The 27,624-nt window shown below is 36.7% G+C and overlaps 2 protein-coding genes and 1 long non-coding RNA gene across 4 annotated transcripts in view; all 3 read right to left on the bottom strand.

Moving 5' to 3' along the window:
- LOC306881625 (mesoderm induction early response protein 1-like) overlaps positions 1–18,727 on the bottom strand; it is a 152,949-nt gene extending 134,222 nt beyond the window's left edge. For both annotated transcript variants that reach the window (XM_079435795.1, XM_079435796.1), the window contains exon 1: positions 18,689–18,727. In XM_079435795.1, the coding sequence (XP_079291921.1) occupies positions 18,689–18,697 (9 nt within the window). In that variant the 5' untranslated portion in view covers positions 18,698–18,727. The remainder of the gene's footprint in view (positions 1–18,688) is intronic.
- Positions 1–27,624, bottom strand: part of LOC306881630 — a 494,310-nt gene that overhangs the window by 164,272 nt on the left and 302,414 nt on the right. The gene's annotated exons all lie outside the window — the stretch shown is intronic.
- On the bottom strand, positions 7,286–7,984 carry LOC306880910 (CCR4-NOT transcription complex subunit 8-like; the record flags this gene model as incomplete). The annotated part of the gene is made up of 1 exon (XM_079434716.1): positions 7,286–7,984. One exon carries the CDS (start codon positions 7,982–7,984, stop codon positions 7,286–7,288), a length of 699 nt encoding a protein of 232 aa, XP_079290842.1.

Here is a 27,624-nt window from a genome sequence, read left to right as displayed (position 1 = left end):
TCACTAACATCTACTGATGCTGTAACTCACAACATCAGAATCAATCAGATTACTGCACAAATCAAACACAGTTACATCACTCATTGGCAAACCCAAACACAAAAACAGAGTAAACACAATGCTATTCGGCCCTAAAGAGAGAGTACAGTATGGCAGCATATCTGTACTAGGAGTGTGTGATATATATCTTCTGCGATAATATCGTAATTGTTGTTTTAACGATGTGCAATTTGACAATAGAGTATTTTGCAAAAACCAAACAAAACACCTATGGAGTGCACACTTACATTAGCCTACGTGGTGATGAAGCGGGTTAAACAGTGCACGAGCGTATTTAGAGTGTGTTCTTTCACTGCATGATTAGGTCTATTAAAACGCATAAAGAATGATCGCAAAAATTCTAGATATTGGGACAGAAAATGTATATATTTTAGGGCTGTCAATCGATTAAAATATTTAATCACGATTAATTGCATGATTGTCAAGAGTTGACTCGCGATTAATCGCAAATTAATCGCACATTTTTATTTGTTCTAAATTTACCTTAAATTAGTTTTTAATACTCTAATCAACATGGGCATGGACAAATATGGATGCTTTATGCAAATGTATGTTTATTATTATTGAAACCATAGTCAACAGAGCATGAAACCTAGACATGTTTCAAAGGTCATACATGTTTTTCAAAGAACTTGTTCATGTCTATTAGACACATGAAAAAAGAAATACCAAGTTCCCATTACTTCTCTTTCTTTACACGGAGCAATTTACTTACACAAACCTGTTTACATTTTTGCAGGACAGATCAGCTCACTTCTTCTGAACATGCAAAATGTTCATTTATTATTTTTTATTATTAGATCTCTCTGTATTTTGATGCAGCCAAATTCTCAATAAAACTGTTTTCATTGATAATATATTTTACTGTTTCTGTTGTCAGACAACGGAATGAATATGAAATAGTGATTGAAACGCAGCCCATTAAGACTACATAACCAGCTCTCCCTTCCAAGATTATTATTATTTTGTCATTTAGCAGACGCTTTTATCCAAAGCGACTTACAAATGAGGACAACAGAAGCAATCAATTGTAGTATTAAAACAACTAAAAACAGATCCAAAACTAAAAGCTAAAACTTTATAAATACTACCTATAAACATTTTATAAATAAAGAAATTAAATAAAAAGGACAAATGCATACAACTAAATTTCAAAACTTAACATTTAAATGAAAAACTAAAAATAAAGCTAAGAACAATTCAAAATATTAAAGAACAAAAGGTATGAGTATAATAATGATTCTAACATAACACTAAGCCAAAACAATGATGTTAAGATGTTAATCTGCACAGAAATCCTGATAATCGAGCCGTCGTCTGATGAAATTAAAGTATTTTAAGGTATTATCAAATGGCCAGAGTTTTGAGATCGCAAATTTCATTTACTGCCACAAATTGATGGCGGTCAGATAAGTACGATTTGAACCATGCCAGTGCACTTCCTCTAATGCCAACATAATTTTCTAGTCTATTTAAAATAATTTTGGGGGTTTTTTTGACCCGCGACTAGGCCGCCTCACAGTCACCCAGTTGCCCTGCTGCACGGGCTCTACTGGAACCAAACAATGTACAGGACTCCCTGAGCTAGTCACATCCAAAGCAGTATCTACAGCCCTCACATTCTTACTGTCCTCAACTAAAGTTTGGATGCGTGTCTCTAATTCTAATATCTTCTCTGTCTATGGAAGCAGAATAATGCCAATAGTTTTTGAAACATAAAGCATGCTGAATTCCACAAATCGAAAAAAAAAGATGCATTGCAATTAACAGTGCTTGCATTTTAATGCCTTGTATTTCCAGGGCTTGCATTTTTAGGTCCTGAAATTGGACATAGTTGTTTATTTAAACTGTGAATATTTCAATTCTAAATATTTCACACACATTTTCATAATTAAAAATTCAATAATTCATATTCACCTTACAGAATTCACTTCCAAAATATTCAGTCTGTTTAAAAATGCAATATATAATATTCGACAGGCAAATTTCGGTCATTTTATTTCACTTTCCGAATTCGCTGCCACAAATTCAGTGGTTAAAATTCGGCAGAAAATTCGGCGTTGCACATCCGGGACCCGCAGGAATAGCAGTAGAGCACCGATGCATGATCTCCAGCTGATGTCAGCCGCTCACCAGCAGGTGGCGCAATCGGCTGTTGATGAAGGCCATTCACAAAAACTGATTTGCAGAAATGGAGCAAGCTCTAAGTAGAAGTTTTGATTATTTTTAATTCTTCATTTCGGTTTCTTAGTTTCTGTAACTTTGTATCATGGCTTGTGTGACTGTGCTGTAATACTGGGGTTCCCCGTCACACTCCAGGATTGCGTAACCGCCTCAGTGATATAACTAATACAGTGATACAAGACCTCAGATCTCAGAACACACTTTACTGATGATTATGCCAACTATATCCACAGTGAAGCAGATGTGGAATATGAACTAATGCGCAAGGTTTCACGCTGTTTCCCTCAGAAATCGGTTAAAGAAAACGCGTAGCAATGACAGCTATTATTAGGCTTGTTTGAGATCAAAGGCGGATATCGCATTATTCTCACTCATGTGCTGTGCTGCTGATAAATGTGATATAATTTCAGTTCTGTTGTTTTTATATGTATATAAATATGATGAACAAGACACTCAAAGTGCTTGCTATTTAATCCCATAAGAAAGAAAGGCGTATTTATCATCCATTTCTACTTTAATACAAATTTTTATAGAAATATGACAACAATAACATCTCACACAGAGATCGCACTGTCATAGTGTTTGGGAATATTCAAGAATAATTTAAAATACACAATCACAAGAAATCAGATAAAAAAATAAAATTAAACATTTTAGCAGAGAACGCAGCATCACAGTTGTGTGAACAAATGAGCTGTGTCTCAGTCAGTCGTTTCCCATCATGCTTTTGAGCAGAGTCGGTGGAGAGCAATCCGACAGCCGCCTCGTCGTCCCGAGAGTTTTTTGGCACACGTCAGCATGACATCAGAACAAGGCGGAGTAACTCGGGACACGTTTTATTTATTTATTTTAAAATGTGTTTATGGTAACTTATTTATTTGTTTTTCTCTTTATATTTCTTTTTTGTTATTACTATTATTTAGGTATTTACTGTTTTGTGTTCTGGCTGTGTATGTATTTTATTGCTTTGACAATTTCCCCTGTGAATGTTATACGTTTAATAATAAAAAAACACTTTTCTAACTGGCATGCATCTCGCGGTGATCAACGGTGATGCAGATTTTGCTCATCTCAAACAAGCCTATTAAAAGACCAAACTCAGATCTTACTGATCATGCAAACAGATGAGGATATGATCGCAAGCTACTGAACACAATAGGTTCTGGCTGCAGACTTGCACTTGCACTCTCAGACACTTGCACTTCCGCGGGTGAAGTCACTTGCACTCTCAGACACTTGCACTCCCGCGGGTGACGTCACTTGCAGTCTTTTTTATTTTTTTATTTTGTTCTATTTATTGATAATTTTTTGTTTGAATCTCTCAACATTTTACAACAGTAGCCAGGTGGTTAAGACAAGAAAAAAGAAACTAAATTACAATGTCACTTGCAATCACCGCTATCTGCGACGTCACTTGCGTTGCCAATGGAGATGAGACGCTGTGGTGCTTAAACGATTAAAACTAATTTAGTACAATAACGAACAGGGTCCTGCTAGTCATCTGTAGGAGAAAAAGAAAAGACCCGCAAATCCGTGGCTACAGAACAGCAGAATATGAACGCAATGCGCAAAGTTTCTCGTTAAGCGTTTTCCTCCCATAGAAAACCATAAACACTTAATATGGCTTAATCTATTAAAATATCAAATTCAATATACAGTTTATTAATATAATGAATATGTATATAGTATTTTCCTCCTATAACGCAAAACATGGGATAATGTAGCATAATGGAGTAAGATGATAAAGTGCATACTCAATATGCACCTCATCATTATTAAAATATACATAACTAACGTACAGGCAGGTGAACCCAGAATAAACGCAACATGCAAAGTTTCACGTTATTTATTTATTTATTTTCAAATAGAATAAACGGTCTACACATTGTCTTTGTCCATAAACTATAATACATGTTGTATTTAAAATGATTTTCTATGGGAGGAAAACGTTTAACGTGCAATTTAATGCATTGCCTCCTTTTAATAACACTTAATGCATTTCATAATGCACGTTCATATCTGCTGGTCTGTATCTTTGTGTCAACAAGACTTATAGGCTGATGAATTGTCTTTATCATCTTCGTCAAAGACTACAGAATACCCTTAAGTCCCTTATTATTATTATTATTATTATATTAAATTTAGTCCATTATGCCACATTAAGCATTTTGCGGTATGGGAGGACAAGTTAAAATTTGCGTATTGTGTTCATGGCCGTCTGCTTGCCTTGTAGTACATTTAATAATAACTATACATCGAATGTTATCTTTTAATTGCACTTAATGTATTTTAATAGATTAAGCCATATTAAGTGTTTATGGTTTTCTATGGGAGGAAAACGCTTAACGAGAAACTTTGCGCATTGCGTTCATATTCTGCTGTTCTGTAGCCACGGATTTGCGGGTCTTTTCTTTTTCTCCTACAGATGACTTGCAGGACCCTGTTCGTTATTGTACTAAATTAGTTTTAATCGTTTAAGCACCACAGCATCTCGTCTCCATTGGCAACGCAAGTGACGTCGCAGATAGCGGCGATTGCAAGTGATATTGTAATTTAGTTTCTTTTTTCTTGTCTTAACTACCTGGCTACCGTGCAAGTCTGAGAGTGCAAGTGCAAGTCTGCAGCCAGACCCTTCTCACTGAACGCGCAAAACCGCGGGTTAATATCCCATAAAGAAAACACTTAATGTGGTTTGTTGCCTCAGTGATGATTAAATTCAGCATCTAATTAATCAAATTTGTTACTGTATATTATGTACATTTAAGCAGATGATCCTAGAATATAAGCCCCACAACCAACAAGTTTCACCAAACTTTTTTTCTCCCACAGAAAACCAAGCGCAGTAGTTTTATTCGCCTAGGCTGCTTTAGGGACCGTCTGCACATTTATCTCACAGTACAAAACGAAGTAATAATTTATTTAATTTAAATGTAATTATTAAATTTCAATAATTTATTCAAATTATTATTTATTCAAACATGTTTACAGTAAATGAATAATTTACTCAAAATGACTAAATAAATATTGCAAGTATCTCACCTTAGACAATACTTTCCCTAAGTATGTACACTACACAAATATTTAAAAAATTACAGTAATTCACCAAAATGTAATTTTCCTGCTCCAAATGTTGTATGCTACTAGTAACCAGACTGACTTACAGTTGAAATTTTGCCAACATCTTCCTCACTGTACATGCAGTATATAATTATTCTTAAGAAATTACTGTAATTCACAAAGCTTTTTTTTTTTTTCTCCAAAGTTTGTAGTACATTCCTAGTGACTAGACTGATTTACTATGGGTGAAATTTTGCTAATACCTCGCTTAATGTACATAAAGTACATCGATATTTTATACTACAACCTTTGGAACATGAACAATTCCTTTTTTGGGTTCTCTTTTGTTTTTGTTTTAAATAATTGTAAATTGTACATACAGTAAGGGAGATATTGGCAAAATCTAACCTGTAGTAAGTCAGTTTTGTACCTAGCAACGTACTACTGTTGGAACATGAGAAAAAAAAAAAATATTTCCAGGGATTTTTTTTATATGTAAATAATTGTGTACTGTACATATATAAAAAGGGCGGTATTGGCACAATCTCATCTGTAGTAAATCACTATGAGCAATACAAGCTTTACAGTTTGAAAGTGTTATTTTAAATGTTAAGTCATTTTAATTTAAATACACTGGACGTTTTAACCCAGTCAGTGGAATTGTCAGACGGCCCTTTACGTGCGAAAGCACGTCAATGCTTTCTCCGGTTAACATTTGCAGCAACAATACACCTAGGTGGTTTTGAACTCCTTTTTTATGTCGATATAAAGTGGTTGCTTACTGTTAAAACTAATCGTGGTATTGATATATTTGTAGGACTGTCGACTCTATAAATCAGTGGTAAGGGAAAGCAACGAAAATGCAGCGCGTTGCGTTCTTCTGACCTCATCTGCTTGCCTGTATATAGTTGGCATAATCATCAGTAAAGTGTTCTGAGATCTGAGTTCTTGTATCACTGTATTAGTTATATCACTGAGGCGCGTTACGCATCATCGGGGAATGCTGGAGTGTGACGGGGAACCCCAGTATTACAGCACAGTCACACAAGCCTTGATACAAAAAGTATCAAAGATACTAAGCAACCGAAATAAAGAATTAAAAATAATCAAAACTTCTACTTAGAGCTTGCTCCATTTCTGCAAATCAGTTTTTGTGAATGAATGGCCTTCATCAACAGCCGATTGCGCCACCTGCTGATGAGTGGCTGACATCAGCTGGAGATCATACATCGGTGCTCTACTGCTATTCCTGCGGGTCCCGGATGTACAACGCCGAATTTTCTGCCGAATTTTAACCACTGAACTTGTGGCAGCGAATTCGGAAAGTAAAATAAAATGACCGAAATTTGCCTGTCGAATATTATACATCGCATTTTTAAACAGACTGAATATTTTGGAAGTGAATTCTGTAAGGTGAATATGAATTATTGAATTTTTAATTATGAAAATGTGTGTGAAATATTTAGAATTGAAATATTCACAGTTTAAATAAACAACTATTTCCAATTTCAGGACCTAAAAATGCAAGCCCTGGAAATACAAGGCATTAAAATGCAAGCACTGTTAATTGCAATGCATCTTTTTTTTCGATTTGTGGAATTCAGCATGCTTTATGTTTCAAAAACTATTGGCATTATTCTGCTTCCATATCTGTCAGCCTAATTATTTCCCTGCATTTCTCACATGTGAATCCCTCGTCGCCGACAGAGAGAGATAAACTGTACATGTGGCAAACAGTGCAAACAACAATAGCAGGAGAAGAAGCCATTACTCACCGTGATTGAAGAATGATTCGCTTACCACTGGTGTTTGATAACTCATGAAAAACGAAGTGAGAAAAAAGAAAACAATAATAGGTGCGAATAGAAACGCAAATGGAACCGTGAGTGACAAGCTAATGCGCTGCACTCACGGTTTTAAAAAGCGAATGATCAAATTAGTTTGATAGATAATACCAGAAATATGGTGGGAATTAAGTTATATATTACCACTTTAAACAATAGAGAGTGAAAGTAAGATAGAGATTCAACAGCTTCAACTGGTCTGCCACCTCCTGAAGTCCACCCTTAAGGTTTTTGCAGCTCTTCATTAGATATTTGACATCATAAATGGCTGGGAAGAAAAGATTTAAGATCTGAAAGAACTTGTGTTCCTCTTCTGACAACCTGTAATCTGTGAGCAGCTTCACCAGGTAACCAAAATCATACCCACTGTGAAATGAGAGCCACTTGACATTTTCACAAAGCACAAGGCCTGATGTGATGAGGAGCTCTGCGAAGTAGAGTGTGTCGATGCCCTCCTCCTCGTGCTTTTTAAACTGAAGCCCAAAGTTCTGAAGGAGATCTATGGAGTTCTGGGAGTACATGTCCTCTATCAGATTGAACTTGAAGTTAAATTGCCATGCTGTGGTTCCAGGTGGGTAGTCTCCATCTTCATTCATAAACGTCAAGCCAAACTGGATGATTTTTAAAAGGTCCACACTGCACCTCAGGAGCTGGTACTTATAGTCAACAGTACTACGGAACTCTCCAATGGGACGAACCACCACACCGGGAAACTCAGTGTCAATGGCAATGTAGTTGTAACTTTGAATGATCTGTCGTATCTTCCTCATCTCCTCCTCCACATTGCTGGGCCAGACCTCACAGATAATCTGACTGGTATCTGCAAGTGTGGCTGGCATGATGACGATGAAGGCTGAGGAAATTACCAAGTAACCCAGCGATCCTGAAGCTCTCACAGGCAATAAAAACACTGGTATAGAGTATAGTCATAGATAATATGTAGATGTAAAGCCGCTGTGGTAAAAGCCTAAATGTGTGTTATCTTAATTGACTGATTAAATGTAACAATTTGACTCAAAATATTTACACTTGGGGAAAAAAAATGTTTTATTAAAGGTAAAAATCAATTTAAACAAATTAAAAGATTAATTAATCACTGATGTGAACTGACCACACAGAATATGAAGAATATCAAAAACTGCAGCTGTCCACCACGGTCAGGGCTCGCAAAATCAAGATTATATTAAACCATATTACTCTACTATATTACTTAGATGTACATTTTGCTTCTGTAAATCTGTCTAAACCCTTATCTTATAATTTTTTTTCTAGTTTATATACTTACATTAGTAATTCATTTTGCACTACATGCGTAATACTTTTTATATATTATTATTCTTTTTCTCTTGACTATATGACTATAACTCAATGGGAAAAGAATCGAGAACAACTTTATCTTCCACACCATTATGATTGAAGGCAGGGTAAGCGATTTCTGGAAGCCAATGTTGATATTTGAAATCACCAAAACAAACACGCCCCACATATACGTAGTCTACGCAACCCAGGCAACGATTAGTTCTGTGAAACATAAACCGCTTTTCCACTGAAATTACCTGGAACAATATATCCCAGGAACTTTTTTTCCCCCAGACCTGTTGCTGTCTGCGTTTCCATCGTGGTCTAAACTACAGAGAAGATTAGGCAAATAGTCTGGTGACATAGCGTTAGGTCTGCACGCATTTCTCAATACCAAGTACGCAAATTTCGGACTTGCATCCTCTGTAGTTCGGACTTCACGAGTTAGACTCAGGAGTGTGAACTCCCACAGACGGAACGACACAAGTCCGGTAATTCTGCAAAGAGCAACGTACTTGATAACATCAGTCAGCTCGCCTTGGCTGCTGCAATCTTCCTCAGTGTATTTACGTACGAAATATATCAAACACAACTTCCTCTTTTCGTTTTCATTTAAACATATTAATAGCCGCAGAAATGTAGTTCAGGAAACATACATAAATTACAATGAAATGAAATATTATATCAAACATTGCCTGTTTTCATTTTCATTTTAACATATTAATAGAACAATAGAATAAAGACCAAAGATTACCTGTTAGATTTACCCAAAACAAATTATATCTTATACACTACAGAGACATCAGAGCCAGCGGCAAATGTCACAAGGACTAGCCGAGGTTATGCTCCTCTCTTCGGGATACATGAGCACTGAGCACCCGGTGATCGGGTGGAGCTCACGTCTCCGAAATCGGCGAAGCACCTTTTCAAATAGGCGCTGTTTTTATAAATAAACCGCAGATTTCAGTTTTAAACAACTGCATTCTTGCCTGAAATACACACGTCCAGTGTAGGCAGACTTTAGCTGTTACGGCGCAGCAAGTCCGGTGTAGACACGGTGTAACCCATCTATCGAGATGAAACAAAGCAACCTCGGCATCCAATCGCAGGCCTTCCACTCCTTGAGTTCTCTCCAGCGCTGGAAAGCTGATCCGATATTTACAAGGGTCCTACTTCTTGCCTTATCGTTCCGCAGACGTTTTCCTCTTTTGTTTTTTTATCCGCCATCTCTATCTTTCTGTCACTCGGCTCGGTTGTTCACTGAATGCTCTCTCCTCCATATCATGAATAGACACGCCCTTTACTACTGATTGGCTACAAGTTTGTTTTGGCACTCAGCCCTGACTCAGTTTTCTAAAACATTTTTGAAAAATCGCTTTCCCTGCCTTTAATATCTGGAAATTGGCCATCTGTGAGCAATACAAGCATGTTTTTAAAGACGGAATTGGCCAAGGTGGAAGATTAACTATTTGTGAAGGTGAAATGCTAAATAAAGACAGCCCCATTCTCCCTATAACTTACTATACTAAAGGCACTTTCCTTCTGCAAGGCAATGAAGCAATCCTAAACTCATTTGAGGAGATTTTCCCCCTGCTAAAAGCCAGAGTAGCGAAGGAGAGCGATGAGACTCACGTGAACTGAAACCTGGAATCTAGGACTCATATAGCCCATATTCAACAAATCAGACCCAAACAATTACTGAGGCATTTGTGCAAGCAGTAATCTGGGGAAGTTTTTCTACAATATCATCAACACAAGACTTGGACACTTGCTTACAGAGCACAATGTCCTCAGCAAAAGTCAAATTAGATTCTTACCAAATTATAACAACAGACAACATCTTCACCCTACACCCCCTGATCGACAAATACATTAACCAAAACAAAACCAAAATATTTGCTTGCTTTGTAGAATTCCAAAAGGCCTTCAATTCAATTTGGCATGAAGGTCTGCTGTCAAAACAGTTATTGGTGGTGAAACATACAATATTATAAAAACAATGTATTCAAACAATCAATGCGAAATTAAAACTAACAGAACTAACAGAATTCTTCACTCAAGGATGGGGTGTGAGGCAGGGCTGCCCACTATCACCGACCCTCTTCAATATTTACATTAATGAATTGTGACCCTGGACCACAAAACCCGTCTTAAGTCGCTGGAGTATATTTCTAGCAATAGCCAAAAATACATTGTATGGGTCAAAATGACTGATTTTTCTTTTATGCCAAAAATCATTTGGACATTAAGTAAAGATAATGTTCCATGAAGATATTTTGTAAATTTCCTACTGTAAATATATCAAAACTTAATTTTTGATTAGTAATATGCATTTTTTTTCTTTTTACTTTAAAAGGCGATTTTCTCAATATTTTGATTTTTTTCCACCCTCAGATTCCAGATTTTCATAGTTGTATCTCGGCCAAATAATATCCCATCATAAAAAACCATACATCAATGGAAAGCTTATTTATTCAGCTTTCAGATGATGTATAAATCTCAATTTCATAAAATTGACCCTTATGACTGGTTTTGTGGTCGAGGGTCAAAATTGGCAAAACTCTTGGAACAATCAACAGCACCTGGCCTCACACAGGTGCTCCAACATGACTCCAACATAAAGTTATTGCTGTTTGCAGATGATCTGGGTCTGCTGTCTCCAACAGAAGAGGATCTACAGCAGAACCTACACTGTAAAAAATCGAATTAACAAACTGTTGGGCAAAAATATTGAAGTTGAACTAATTCTATTGCTTGGGCTTAGTTGAGAAGACATATTATATTAAGTCTGCGCAAATATATATTAAAAACATTAAATAAATAGTTATTTTCAAATCCAGTCAACATTCAGAATGCTAAATGTTGACTAAACTAATAAAAACAAATCCAGCCAACACTGAGATCATTCTGCGCGTGCACGCGCCTGAGTGACTTTGCGGGAGAAACAGCACACTTTTCATCTTGTCAAGTTCAAAAGTCAGACAAGTTGCACTAAATAATTTTATTTTTTTTAGACTAAAATAACGAGAAAATCATACAACATATTCGATTTTTTGAGTGGCTATTTAGAACGTATTTTATGAGTTGTATATCAGAAGAAAAGTGGATATAAGACTATATGTCAAGTTAAGGCATCAGGTAAGTCAAGTACACTGAACAAATATTTATACTTAACATTGAACTGAATTTATCAAAACGTTTATTTAAAAGGTGTAAATGTTTTATTTAAAACATATATTTATACACAAACATACAACATATATAAAAACATCGAATAAGCGTTGTATGATATGTCTGAAAGAAATTTAAGTGAAGGGAATGTGACCACCTTGTTTAATCCATAAAACACTTTATCAAAAGCTGTGTTACTATTAGTGTTGTCACGATACTGGAATTTCTAACTTCGATACGATACCTTGAAAAATATCGATACTCGATACCATTTTCGATACCACGGAGAAAACAACTGCCACAATATTAAGGGGGTAATTTTTTTAATTTAAAGATAAATGTAACAAGTCGAGAACATGCAAGTTCATATTTTACATGAACAAAAAAATGTCTTGAGGTACTGCATTTGTTGATTTATTTATTAATCTTTTATTAATCTTAGTTAAATGTTAATTGAAACTAACGTTTACTAATACATGTACTAATTAAAATCCAAAGTTCTATTTGTTGATATTCTCATTTGCTTCATAACCAAAATATTTCCAGATATAGGGCCCTATGAAATCTGTTTTATTTTTCCCCAAATTCCGTTAAAAAAATTTCTACATTCAATTTTTTCCATTTTAATTTTTCTGGATTCCGTTTTTTTCCGTTTGAATTTTTCTGGACTCTTTTTTTTTTTAATGGTCAAATTAAATGCTATTAATCTAAAAGCATGTCTAATTCATTAAAATCATGAAAATTATACAATTTAACATTTAATTTATTAAAAGTGTAACAAAAATGGCACGTTTAGGGCTGTATGAAATGTTTTATTTTTTTCTCACCTTATGTTGTATTGTTACCAAATTTGGTAACAATAAAAGTGTTTTAGCATGTCTATTAGGCTATTTGAATGCATACAAACAATTTTTATTTATTCTTACAGTAGCCTTATGAAATGTGTTTTCCCCCTCAGAAATTCTGTGTTGTGTATTTAAATTTTACTGGATATCAGATGAAGGCATAAAACAATTTTAATTCATTTATATTTAAAACATTTACATTTTTGGCAAATGAAGGGGATTTACTATTAAAATTTAAATATTTTGTGATTATGTCTTTAAAAAAATTTACAGTAGTAGTAAGTAGTAGTATTATGTACATTCTACTAAATAATAGTAATATAGCCCATATCTGGCACACGGTCTTTAATAGGCTAAGTTAAACCGAACTTTTATTTTGACGGGTTGCCGTGAATACTTCTAAAGTTCTGTGTGTGTATGATATGACGCTAGTTTTACTCAAATTAAATGGTAAAATGCTCGTAAAGTGCCTTTCAGATCAGTTCTGGAGATATTGTTGATGTATTTATGTCCTCATTGGGACGGCAGATGCTGAAATCACCGCGAGCGCCACATTATTAAACAAAACCGCACGTGCAGCACATTCACACAGAGACGCGCAGAACATGCAGGATTCATATTTAAATCCACTTTTGCAGCTTAATATTTACAGATACTAGTCCATATCGCAATTTGATTTAAGTGTAATGACCTACTTTTGATTAATTCATCCAAACTTTGACAAATTCCGTGACATTCCGTGTTAAACTGTAAATTCCGTTTTTATGACTGGATTCCGTGCGCGTTCTCTGCATCGTGGCGATCATAGATCCCTACAGATAGCGCTCCTGCTGTGTTCTTTAACAACCAGAGCAGTCATCTTTCTATTCACTTCACTTTTGCTATTTAACCAGAGCGAAGGAGACGAGTGCGGTCACGTGTGGTGCTTGTCCACGCGCCTTTGGAGAGAAGTTAAAGTGACAGCTCGGCTAGTATCGGTGTATCGATACTTCGGGAAATTAATATTGGTACCGTTCAGATATTTCAGTATCGATATTTATCGAAATATCGATATTTTTGACAACACTAGTTACTATAATGAATTTTAGCATGTTATATGATATTTTTGTGTTTCCGTGACGTGAAAAGATATGAAGAGATCATGCTGTCTTTTTCTTTTTTATAAACTATTATGTCTAATACGACTAACGTTAACCGAAATCTATGAAACGTGCAACTTAATGTAAACCACAGTAATGCGCTCATTTAAAGTTAACATAGGCGTGTTCAATGGGTTTTTGCATGTGTATTCTTCTGCAATTGTCCCGTGAAGTAAAAAGACGTCATTAAACGTGACTAACAACTAGCCACGGTGAAATTATGCTATTTTCAAACGGTGCGGATTAACATAACACGTAGTTTCTGTTCTTGTGAATGGCACTTCGGAAGAAGAGTTAATCGTTCCAAACGAAAATGAACAACCAAATCGTTTCACAAGGCCGTTCAAAGCATCTCAGTCAGTTCCCTAGGTAGTGAATCACTAGATCGTGCACACAAGTTCCTGCACTGGGGAAGACTGTGGCTCAGTAAACACTGGGACAACTGATCAATCAATTTGTAAAACGTCACCACTGGTATTTATCAACAACAGGCAGGACCGTTATATTTTGATATTATTTTTATGCTATTTCAGGTAGCCCTATAATATGAAATGTACATGTTCTATTACAAATCCAGTCAGCATGAATGCTCCCTGTTGTGCAATGGATTGTGGAATGGATTTGTGCCAAAAAAAAAGGTTGCAATTTCTGTTTCATCACAAATTTAATTAACTGATATTGATACATTGTTAATGATTTAAAAGGCATCATTTCATTTTTTGAATTTTCCTTGACTGTGCCTGGTTGCTCCCAAGGTTTTCTACCAATGGAGTTTTGGGTCTTTGCCGCTGTCGCCTTTGGCTTACTTATTTGGGGACACTTAGCTGATTGCATGACATTATTGGAAGAGAGCTGAACTGGATGATATCAACACTGAATCACCAATGAACTAAATTTAACAGGAAAAATTACTTGTTAATGTCCTCTTGCATTATTGACAAACTATTTTCCTGTTTGACTCTGTAAAGCTGCTTTGACACATTCAGTATTGTATAAAGTGCTGTGTAAATAAATGTGAGTTAATTTGATTTTATATACTGTAACACTTACATTTATGTACTATAACTGGTTAATTTGTTTGTTTTTTTTTACTTCTGCCTCATTTTAAAGATGCAATTGTGAACAGTAATAATATTTGTAAATGTTTGTTTGCTAACATTTTGTTTAGCTTGTTTAGTTTTTTCTTAGTTCATTAAACAAAGTTTAAACTGAATTTTGCAGTTGTATTACAGATGTAATGTTTGTCAACTGGAGCTTTAAAGGGATAGTTCACACAAAAATGAAAATTTACTGACCCTCAGGCCACCCAAGATGTAGGTGACTTTTCTTCATTCCTGTATGTTTAGTTTGTAAGAAAAATGTTATCAATGGAGATTGTTATTAAATAAAGGCTATTGTGTGTTGTAAAGTGTGTTTTTAGTGACTGATAAACACCATTTAATAATTTTGTTAAACTATAAAAATATATGTTTATGTAGTTCCCCAGCAATTTCTTATGATGCCCAAATAATAAATCTTAGTTGAGGTAACATATAAAACACGTGGAGTAAACGGTTAAATTTTAATTGACATAAATTGCTGTAGTCTTCTAAATGTCAGACCAATTAAAACATTTTAGTTGAATGGAATATAAAACTAGTTCACTAAAGGTTGAGCCAACTAAAAAATAATTCAGATAACACTTAGAAGTCAGAAATTGACTGAACGTAAAATTTCTGTGGTACTAGTTACTAAATAACAATTAGTTGAAACCGCTTGAAATTTTTTACAGTGTAGACATCCTGCACAAGTTCTGTCAGACCTGGGCCCTGACTATTAATTCTAACAAAACTAAACAAACATTCCAGAAAACATCAAGATGTCAGGGAAAGAGACATACCCTTGATATGACCAAAACTGAATATGCCACAAACTGCACATAGCCTACCTCGGGCTGAAAATAAGTGCAACTGGTAAGCTTAATTTGGCTGTGAATGAACTGAAAGAGAAAGCAAGAAGGGCCTTTTATGGCATCAAAATCTATCCAAATTGAAATACCAATTAGAATCTTGCTCAAAATATTCCAATCAGTCACAGAACCTATTGCATTATATGGCAGTGAAGTGTGGGGTCCTCTCCTAAATCACGAATTTGAAAAATGGGACAAAAATCCAATTGAAGCCCTGCATGCTGAATTCTGTAAGAGTATCCTCAGAGTACAGAGGAGCACTACGAACAACGCATGCAGGGCAGAATTAGGCCAATACCCTCTACTAATGCATACTGAGAAACGAGCCATCAAATTTTGGAAACATCTAAAAATGATTGACCCCAAAATATAATGTTCTGCAGTGTATTTAATTGTTTAAGGCCATTTCGCAATTTTAATCATCATACAGTAACCAGCAACAACCACCCCTTCCTCTTCTGTGGCATGTGATGCAGTACTAAATCTCTCGCTGTCGGTGTTTGTAATGATTTTTTCTCGGACAGTTTTAAATGCTTCCACACTCCCGTCATATTTGCTGCATTAGTGCATGCCTCTATTTGATCGCATCACGTCATTGTTTTGGTACAATTCATTGTCTTTTTGCCTATTTGGCCGACCACCGAAAGAGCTTTTTTTTTTTTTTTTTGCTATTTTCGGCCGAATAATTTCAGCTGCCGAACAATCGGTGCAACAATTTTCATGCCAATAAAGCACATATTGAAATTATTCAATATGAGAGAGACACCCATGAATACACCTATCTGGGACTAAAAATCAGCTCAACAGGAAACTTCAATCTGGCTCTGAATAAATTGAAAGCAAACACACTGAGAGTCTTCTACATGATCAAAAATACAATTCAGTATGAAATCAAATCAAACCAATTGCACTATATGGCAGTGAGATATGGGGACCTCTAAAAACCCAAGATTTCTCTAGTCAAGTCAAGTCAATATTATTTGTATAGCGCTTTTAACAATGCAAATTGTGTCAAAGCAGCTTTACATCAGCTTGATATAAAGCTGGGTGGCTTTATATCAGCTTTACAGTATCTCTAAATGAGAAAAAGAAGAAATTGAAATTATGCATACCCAAATTTGTAAAAACATCTTAAAAGTTAACAGAGCACAAACAACTGATGCAGAGCTGAATTAGGACAATACCCATTATTAATTCATATTCAAAAGAGAGTTCTGAACACTGTAAAAAGTGATGCTGACTTAACTGAAAAAATTGAGGAAACCCATTGCCTTAAAATTATTAAGTAAATAATAATTTAAAAAATTCAAGTGACAATTGACAATTCACTTAACTTATACTTTTATATTATTAATTACTTAATAATTTTAAGGCAACGGGTTTCCTCAATTTGTTTTTTAAGTTAAGTCAACTTATCACTTTTTACAGTGTAAGAAGCCTATTTATGAAATATTGTGTGTCATCAAGCAGCACTGCAGACTCAACCAGAGTAAAACAAGCAAAGTTTCACAAAAGTAAAATATTTAATTGTGTTTGGGGCAAAAATCTGCACTCCTTGAATGCCGAATTTGGGTGCTGTAGCTAACTGCTGTAATCACTGTAAAAAAAAATAAAAATAAACTTGTTGTTTCATCTTAAAATAATTTGTTACCCCGCTGACTTAAAATTTTTAGTTTATTCAACTAAAATATTCCAGTTGTCCCTTAAATTAACATTGAATATCTTACAATTTCAAGTTGACTAAACCAAAAAAAAATAAGTCAGCGGGGGTAACAAATAATTTTAAGTTGAAACAACTTTTTGAAAAAACATTTTTTTTAACAGTGCAGTACCTGAAATGCAGTGATCCGAACTCTTACCAGGCTGAAGCCCTGCAGTGGCAGGAGCAGAACCTGCAGAAGAGCACCGTTTTTACAGCTGTTACTCAAACTACACCCAAAGTAGCACAGCACAATCCGGCCCAACCAAATCACACAGTTATAAAAACAAAATTACACTGCTTATTGGAAAGATGCCACTAAAATACAAAAGAAGATGGAACTGTATTTACACCTGAAGAGAGACTACAAACTAGCAGAATACCTGAGCTATGTAAAAGATCACAAATTAATAAAGACACTAACAAAATACAGACTGATTGATCAATGTCTGGCTATAGAGAGAGGACGGCACAGACAAAGATGGCAGCCACAAGAACAGAGACTGTTCACTGTGCTCACAGAAAGAGGTGGAAACAGAGGAACATTTCTTACTGCACTGTGATTACTATCACAACATTAGAGCTGCATAGTTCCCCAAATTCCAACACATTAAACCAAACTTTGTGGCATTACCAAATGCAGAAAAATTAAGTCACATTTTAGGGGAAAATTCCAAAATGATCACAACAGCAGCAAGATATGTATCAGCCTGTCACAAACTAAGACTGCCAGCCAGTAGACAAAACTGAAGCAAGATTTTTTTTTTTAACAATGTCTTAAATATTTTTCTTGTTTGTGGAAAAAAAGGGGGTGAGGGGAGTATACATGAACTTATTTACTTAATTATTTTACAGATCTATTCTTGTTTTGTTTATGTATTATATAATCATTTGTTCCTTATTCATGTAATGAACAATGCTTTGGCAATAAGTTACTGTGCAAGTCATGCCAATAAAGCTCATTTGAATTGAATTGAATTGAATTGAATTGAGAGAGAGAGAGAGAGAGAGAGAGACTTTGGAAGTTTAGGCTGATGTGTTGCTAAGACTTTGCCTAGCATTGATTAAGAACACTCTTTCAAGTACAAATTAAGTAAAAATACAAAGTCAAAAAATTCTATAAATTCAGGATTTAGCGCAAATAATCAGTACAGTCGTCTGTTTTTATGTAAATATATTAGAGTTAATTAATATATGGTAATGTATTTCAGTATGGTTATAATAGAGTAGCAGGCTAACTGGAGACAAGCTAACTGCTATTAACTTTGGAGAAATAAATTTCAAAGAATTCAACGTGTCCTTCTACCAAAAACACGGCATAACTCAATAAGAAATATATACAACGCAATGTAACATTCAAGTACGTTATCAAATATATTTTTCCGTAAATTGCAAATAAACGGTTATTTATTTTTGGAAAATAATGAGAATTTCCTTCTTACCTCCGCCATATTTACAGCGCTGCTGAGGGTCAGCGGAATGTGGGCGGAGTCAACTGAAATCCCCGGATGCTCTCTCTCTCTCTCTCTCTCTCTCTCTCTCTCTCTCTCTCTCTCTCTCTCTCTCTCTCTCTCTCTCTCTCTCTCTCTCTCTCTCTCTCTCTGCGCGTCCCAGTGTGAATACTATCCATCCTAAATTCTATTAGTAATTTTCAACACTATTTACGGCATATAGAGTGGATAGTATGCACATTGGGACGCAGGGTCTATCTGTCTCGCGTGCTCTCTTCTTCTTCTTTTGGTTTTAATGGCAGCTTGCATTCATCTACAGGATATACAGTGCTGCTTGAAAGTTTGTGAACCCTTTAGAATTTTCTCTATTTCTGCATAAATATGACTCAAAACATCATCAGATTTTCATATAAGTCCTGAAAGTAGACAAAGAGAATCGAATCAAACAAGTGAGGGAAAAAAAGTCTTTGTCATTTATTTATTGAGAAAAATTATCCAGTGTTACATATCTGTATGTTGCAAAAGTATGTGAATCTTTGCTTTCAGTATCTGGCGTGACCCTCCTTTGCTGCAGTAACTGAAGGTAAAGTTTTAATAATAGCTTCTCATTTAAACCAATAAGTTCTGTTTTGGTTTCATCCATCCATTAAACCTTTCTCCAATAGTCCTCTGGCTTGTCCAAATTGTCTTTACCAAGCAATTCTCTTTTTGGAGAACAGTGGCTTTTTCCTTGCAACTCTGCCATGCACGCCATGGTTGCTCAGTGTTCTCCTGATGGTGGGTTCATAAATATTAACATTAGACAATGTGAGAAAGGCCTTTAGCTGCTTAGAAGTTACCCTGGGAACTTTTGCAACATCAACTCTTTTTCTCAGGACCTCAGGCCTTTCTCACATTGTCTAATGTTAATATTCATAAGCCCACCATCAGGAGAACACTGAGCAAAAAAGTTTTTGTTTGCATAATATATGTGTGTGTTCTGTGTACATTTATTATGTATATATAAATACACACACATACAGTATATATTTTGAAAATATTTACATGTATTTACTTGTCTATATTTATATTCATATAATTAATATTATATAACTCAGTGGTTGTTTGTGCTAGATCTCTCAAACTTGGTTGCCACATTTGTCTACTACAAATAAAATTCACTTGGACGTGTTGTACTGCATAATCACAGATTATGTGAGTTAATGTCAAATACAAGGAGTTCCGTTGTTACAACCTACCCCACTACTGGGGTGAGTTGCAACACAGGCTGGGGGTAGATGTAACAGAGTGAAGCTATTTGCTGAAATAAGACCCACACTTCCAAATTATGCAAAAACTTGATTGAAGAACAAAGAATAATCAGTTTTGAATAAAGTGAACCATTTAAAGTGACAAAAACATTACACTGTATTCCTCTTAGGACTTTAAATTTAGAACAAAAACAATTGCTGTTTGTGTGAGAGTGTGTGTGTGTGTGTGTGTGTGTGTGTGTGTGTGTGTGTGTGTGTGTGTGTGCGTGCGTGCGTGCGTGTGTGCGTGCGTGTGCATGTGCGCGTGCGTGTACTGTATGCAGTCACTAGCTATGTTGCCATCTACCTATTTTTATGTGAATTTTGGAATATCACATAAAAAGTTGGATGGAAATGTCAAGATGCACATAAATTCTAAACATGTGCACAAAAAAACTTATATGTGCTCATTTGAGGCGGATAGTGTTTTTATCCACTAAGAAGATAATATGTGCATAAACTATGATGGAAACACATTTTACATAAATCCTGTGACGTGCAACAGAAAACCTCACTGACTGTGCCTCAGTAGAGGATGTGATTGGACAACTGGACTCATTGGAATCATCATAAGGAGTTGGTTGGAACATTTGTAATGAACTGTTACAACTATCCCCACCCAAGCAGCCATAATATAGCTAACTGTTTTAGCATGTGGGTTTTAAGTTAGCTTGAATGCACAGTAGCAAATTAAACTAGAGAAACAGCTACTTTAGGTTATGTAAGTCAAATAATTTTTATCTACAACACAATGATTGCTAGATAAAAAAATTATCTTAATGAAAAAATTACTTTCCTTCCTGTTCAGTTTATTTGTCATAAAATCTACAATGTTGCTCACATTCACAAGCCACTTGTCCTGTAACATTAAAAATGTGAATGGAGTGTATAACATCACCACAGCTCCTTTCTGACTTGTCAAACTGACAGTGTTTCAACTAACCCCGTGTTACAACACTCCCCAGTCGCCCCCAATATATACTATCTTTCAATTTTCTTTTCCTTAAAGAATTACTTAAAAAAATGGGGAATTGCTGTGATAAACCAGACGCTGTCCCGGAATTGAGGGGACCCTGTTGATTCTTGTGGTTCTCTGACTGTTTCAATTCTAGAAGATACCAGAAAGCAGTTGGAGCAGTTGCCTTCAAAGAAACAGAAGTGGATAGACTGGACACTGTTCAACAAGTGGGAGAGAGAGGCAGAGCAACAGAAACAATGGAAAAACCTACCAACAGAATCTGCAGCTCTTAATGCTGTGCAAACCACAAAGCAGAAACAGGAAGATGAAGATATGGCATGCACAAGCCATTGCCCTCCTCTCTACAGACTCCTGACCAATCAAACAACCCAGACAACTGCAGCTGAGAAAGTGAACCCAATTCAGGATGAGAAAAAGAATAAACCTGATGACAGTGTTTCTACATGCAAAAATAATAATAATAAATAAACACGTTCACTTTCAGACAAAAAAAAACCATCACGGTCAGAGACCCTGAGGAGGAAAATAACAACAAGATCCAAGTCCAAAGTGGGAAATCAAGAAGCTCTCAACCTGACAATGCTACAGTTTCCTGGAGAAGGAAGGCACATCAGGGTGGAGCGACCTTGGAACATAGAGAAACTCTGAAATGTGGCTGCTTGTGCTTCCAGACTCGGTGAAGCAGTTTATCAGAGCAGTGGAGAACATCGATGCTACATACAGACCCACAGGCAAAGACTGGACTGTACAGCTATCTTCAGCAACAAGCTCATTTTGAAATGGACTGAGGAACTTGGAGCTGAAGATGATGCTTTCAACCCAAGCACTGTAAGAATGAAAGCTGATGCAGGTGCAGAGGGAACTGATATTATTCCAGGATGACAGGCCACTTGGAATAGGATGATTGCAAGAATGAGGTTGGTATACCTCATGCATCCTAACTGAGGAGCAGTCCATAACATAAAACAGCTGAAAGAGGTGATGTAAGACTGACTTGCATCAGCTGGGAGGCACAAACTATGCAAACTATGGAGTCCAGCAGCAGGCCAGGCATTAAAGGCCAGGGCCGAGGTCAATGGACTGGGAAAAGCAGAGGAGGTTACAACTGTTGAGAAGACTGCCAGAGCATGCCATCTCCAGGAGACCATCAAGGGGTATCATACCAGTGGAAAACTGCTGCCAATCATTGTCACAATTATGGTGAAAGAAGTCACAAGGCCAAGGATTGCCCAGGAGAGAGGAAATAACATTTCACACATGAACTTCTTCTTCCTTCCATTAAAAACCCTTGGTCTCCATCATCAAATGTGAGAGACCATGAGCAACATAAAGGCCTTTCCACACTGAGCTCGAAAATGCGAAACGCATTTTGGACGCGATAACGTGCTGGAATAAAACAACAGCTTCCTAAGGATGCTTCCACATAGACCGCGAATATTCGCGCACCGAAAATACAAACGTTTTTTTTTTAGTAGAATCTTTTCAGTTTCGCAAAGTGAAAACACGGGCCGTCCAATAAGATTTTATCATTGCATCACGTGGCCAAAGCAACTGCTGTTACCTAAAAGGTCAACGCGGTGGTGCTAAAAGCTCAGAAGACTGTATTGAGCATGAGCGTAAAAACACCGAAGTAGAGGACTTTTTCCACAAAAGAGAAGAGTGAATGCTGAGTTCTTGTTATTGTTGGTATTTAAGAACAGATTATTCTCACATGTTCTTTATACAGGACAACATTTCTATTAATTATTCACTGAATTATGTGATCTGGAGAGCACCGTCTATTTTCTTCCACGAGCGCGAGCGTTTATGAGTCAGAGCTCGTTCACTCTAGACCTGTCAATCATGTAATCATATCTCTTGCCCTTCCGTATATATATATAAAAAAAGAGAAATTATTTTTTTTTAACAATAAAGGATGTTTATGACACATGACAAGCAGGCTCGATCAGTCCATTATAAAGCATACAAAGAGTCCATGTCTGCCTGATATAGAATCAAAATCCATTTTAGATCACAATCGGAAGTTATAACAAGCACTCGATGATGATTTAAAGTGGGTTTTGAGCAAAAACGTTAATAATTACATATATTTTCAATGTAGCTTGATTCTAATTGTACCTCTTATTATTTCAGATGTATTCTTGTAAGTTTTATGGATATTTTGTGTTTCTGATGAAGAAACACATGTGCTTATTTTAATGCTGTATAGTGGACGATGTAAGCCACACGAGATACATACGCTACATGAGGAAAAAATGCATTGCTAGTTGGCGCCACCTAGCGTGCAGATGTGAATTAGCAGAAGGCGAACATTCGTTTCACGCTTGGTGTGAAAGCAACATTCGCCTCGCTTTTTCGCATCGCGCTCAGTGTGGAAAGGCCTTAAGGCGGGAAAGACTCAACCAAAACAATTACTGCAAAAATCTGATAACAAAATTGTAATTGATCAAAGGGAAGTGGTGTGTAGCCAAGTATGGTGACCCATACTCGGAATTTGTGCTCTGCATTTAACCCATCCAAGTGTACACACAGTAGTGAACATACACTCAGAGCAGTAAGCAGCCAATGCTGCGGAACCCAGGGAGCAGTTTGGTGCCTTGCTCAAGGGTCTCACCTCAGTCGTGGTATTGAGGGTGGAGAGAGTGTTGGTTATTCACTCCCCCACCTACAATCCCTGTCAGACCTGAGACTCAAACCCAAAACCTTCAGGTTACAAGTCCAACTCTCTATCCACCCGTTTCTCCAGCAACCAATGGGCGATGACCTACTTCCGCTTTCCGGTATTGTGTTTCCTGTTCAGTGGCTAACCTCTACGTGCTAAGTTGCTAGCGTTCAAACTTGATAACAAACTAAGTTGATAGTGCCATGATATCAGAATAATTTGTGTTTAAATGTTGTTAACATGAGCTCAGGTTCAACTTGTGCCGTTGTTGGCTGCCATAACAATTCAAGAAAATGTAATATTTTGTCGGAAACGTCTTGCTTCGAACATCAACAACTTCGAAGAAATTGTCCGTGTCCATCGCCCTATGCTTTGCACTCCATGCCACGGAATGAGGAACGCAAAACAGCGTGGCTTGCAGCTTTGAAACTAAAACACCCTCCAAAGAAAGTGTATGTTTGCTCTTTTCATTTCTTAAAAAAAAAAGCCAACCGAACTGCATCCTGATCCGGAGCTTTATCTGGGCTACGACCGACCACCTCCGAAGACGAGGAGAAAGCTAGTCCGGCTAAATGCATCGGAAACGGCTAGCAGCAGCAATGAAGACATCGAAGGCAGTAAGTTAAACTGTAGCTTTACAGTTATTCCATGTTTTATGCAGCAAATTATATAAATACTGGTTATGTCATTTTGGGCTGCAAATATATTGTATGAGCTCAGAGAAATTTGCTGTTTCATTCGTCATGTGTTTCACTCATTATCAGATCGTCCCTATACTTACTTCTACTCCACTACATTTCAAAAGGCAAATATTATAGCCTACTTGTAAGCCACTACAATTATTTGCGAGCTTTATTTGCTAGTTACCTTTTCAGTTTTAGATAATTAATACAAAACATACATTTACTGTTCAATTATGACATGTACTTCTAGTGTTTACTTTACTACTGTGTAACTTTGGCAATACTTTTGTTTTGGTCAGACTGCTCAGCGGGCCAGTCCTCAACTGCTTCAGACCAGATCAGCAACTCAAGTTTTGCAACTCCCATTCACCAACAGTTCCACTCAGTCCATACACAGTGGGAGGACCCTGCCCGAAAAGATCATGATTACTGCAAGGCAGCCAGCAGAAAAGATGTGCAGGATAAGATGACTCAGTGTGATAACATTGCCTACTTTTTGCTTCAAAGTAATGCGGATGCTTTGCTCTACACTGGTCTGAATCTAGAAACATTCGACATTCTTGTATCATCACTGGAAGGACATGCCAGTAATTCATTTACAATGCCTGTTCGAGATCAAGTTCTCATGACACTTATGAAATTAAAAACAAACCGTGTAATAGGTGATCTAAGCAGACAGTTTCATGTATCACTGAGCATGGCTAGCAAGATAATCTCATATTGGATCGACAAACTGGAGGAAGTTTTCCAACCTCTAATTCCATGGCTTCCAAGAGAAACTATTCAGGCAACCATGCCTGCAGCCTTCAAGAGGAATTTTCCAGGTACAACATGTGTTATAGACTGCAGTGAGAGCCTTTTACAGAAACCCAAAAACCTTGATTCCAGAGGAGAAACATACAGCCATTATTATTCACATAACACTGTGAAATACCTGGTAGCTGTTGCCCCATGTGGACTAATTATGTTCATTTCTTCAGCATATGGAGGGCGATGCAGTGACAAATTTATCACTATGGATTCAGGCATATTGGACTACTTAATGCCTGGAGATGAGGTCATGGCAGATAGAGGCTTTACCATAAAAGACTTGTTGTTTGAGAGAAAGGTGAAGTTGGTAATGCCTTCTTTCACAAAAAAGCGTGGACAGCTAACAGAGGAACAGGTGACAAGTACTAGACGAATTGCACATGTGAGAATTCATGTTGAAAGAGCAATTCGGCGTTTGAAAGTTTACAAAGTACTGTCCCAGGTTGTTCCGATCACTATGGCTCCTAAAATTGACAAGATTCTAAGAGTGTGTGCTGCTCTTGTTAATCTGAGGGAGGATCTTAATCGAAATTAGGGCTGCAGCTATCGATTTAGTAATCTGCTAGTTTAATTTTCGGAAATAGCAACATTTTTATTGCTTACAATATCGCTCAAAAACTAAACATTTTTAGTGCCATATTACATTGTTTTTAAAGAAAACACAAAATGCAAAAACAACTTCAAACTACGGCATACATTAAACATACATATACATTACCTTAAAGGGATAGTTCACTTTAAAATGAAAATTCTGTCATCGTTTACTCACCCTCTAGTTGTTTCAAACCTGTATGAATTTCTTTCTTCTGCTGAACACAAAGGAAGATATTTTGAGGAATGTCAGTAACCAAACAGTTAACTGGAACCATTGACTTCCATAGTATTTTTTTTTTCCTACTATGGAAGTCAATGCATGGACGGGAACCTTTTTTGCAGAACTTGCTGTAAGTCTAATTTTTCTACAATTGTGCCACAAATCAGAGGCACTTTGCTCTCTGGTTTCTAATTCTAATTGAGCTGCTTGGGCATCACTAACTTCAACATAGGCCTGGTAGAATGCCTTGCATGGGTTACAGCTAAGCTCATTATTGTGTATCTGATGTGGCTGAAGAATCGTGTCATCAACTGCACTGTAACTAGTGCTAGGTTGTTCTGCTGATGGTGAGGCATTATAACACTTCCCTAATAATGTGTTCTTCAGGACAAAAAGTGGTTGGAGAGTGGATTTGTCCACACTGTCTCTGAAGTCCTTGTGTGACACATGATGTGGTGTATTTGGGAGTGGTTGACTGGCTACAACCCTACAGTTAACATTGTATTGCTGTTCTGCCTTGTGGTGCCTGAAGTTAATCTGACTCAGACGTTTAGGCTCAAGGTTCTGTTGTGGCCCGCCGCGGTTGTTGCTGGTCTGGATCGCAGTCAGTGCAGTCAGAAAGGCTCAAACAGCAGAGTTTCAGGTGTCAAAGGAAGACTTTATTACAAAGTAACAAAGCCGAGAGAGAAGCCGCCACATCCACTGTCTCTCTGGTCTTTGTTTGTTCAGATGCTCCATTTTATACACTCTACCAATGTATCGACCTTGGTTCTTTCTATTTTTTACTTGCCATATCTTTTTTGGCTCGCCACCAATATTTTGCACGCCTTTTGATCCGTTATCTAATGGTGGAATATTGCTGAATCTCCCTTTTTAAAATATATGGCCTCCCCTTGTCTGGAGGCCATTTCATCCTCTTTGATGTCTGGTGGCCTTCCCTTGGTGTCTGCACCTGGCATCATGTAAACTCACAATGAACTACCATGTGAACTCACGATGAACCCACAGTCTATGCTACTTTAACCCATTATTCAATACTTTGATATTACATTCTCTTTTCAGTAATATTAATAAGATAATAACATTTCTGTATTTTACTACTGAATTACACAATATATTCCCCCCTATGAGACTTTACTAAGTCTCACCATCAAATCCTCCACCTAGAGTGCAATTACATGAGTCCACCCATCCTTCTATTCTTTCTATGAACCAATAATGGTCCTTCATTCCCTCTTACCAATTGGTTTCTTTATGATACTGCACTCCAGAGGAAGCCAGACCCAAACATCTCTCCTCACCCTTGACTAGAGAAGAGTAAAAGAATCTGTCTTCCTATCTATGCACTCTTTGGGGGTCAATAATTCAATCATCATTGTGTATGTAAGCGTGTGCACAAAATGTTCTAGCCTTGCCCATGGGTATCATGGTTATGTAAAATATATGAATGATTAATTAACACATCTAATTAAACATAAAACGCTGGTTTGTCCCATGTAGCCAGATGAACTCTAGGCATTTCCGGTAGCCTAGAGCGCTATCTGGCGCTCGTCGATCCTTTCTTTCCTTCTTTCTTTCTGATGACATTTCCCAGTGTATAAAGCAATCATCGTTATAGTAATAAATGAAATGTTAGTATATAATGAACTAAATATAGAGAAAAATACATAATCTTTCTTTATCATGCCCT

This window comes from Barbus barbus (assembly GCF_936440315.1).
Source record: "Barbus barbus genome assembly, chromosome: 15".
Taxonomy (NCBI): Eukaryota; Metazoa; Chordata; class Actinopteri; order Cypriniformes; family Cyprinidae; genus Barbus; species Barbus barbus.
This window is presented reverse-complemented; position numbering and strand designations above follow the sequence as displayed.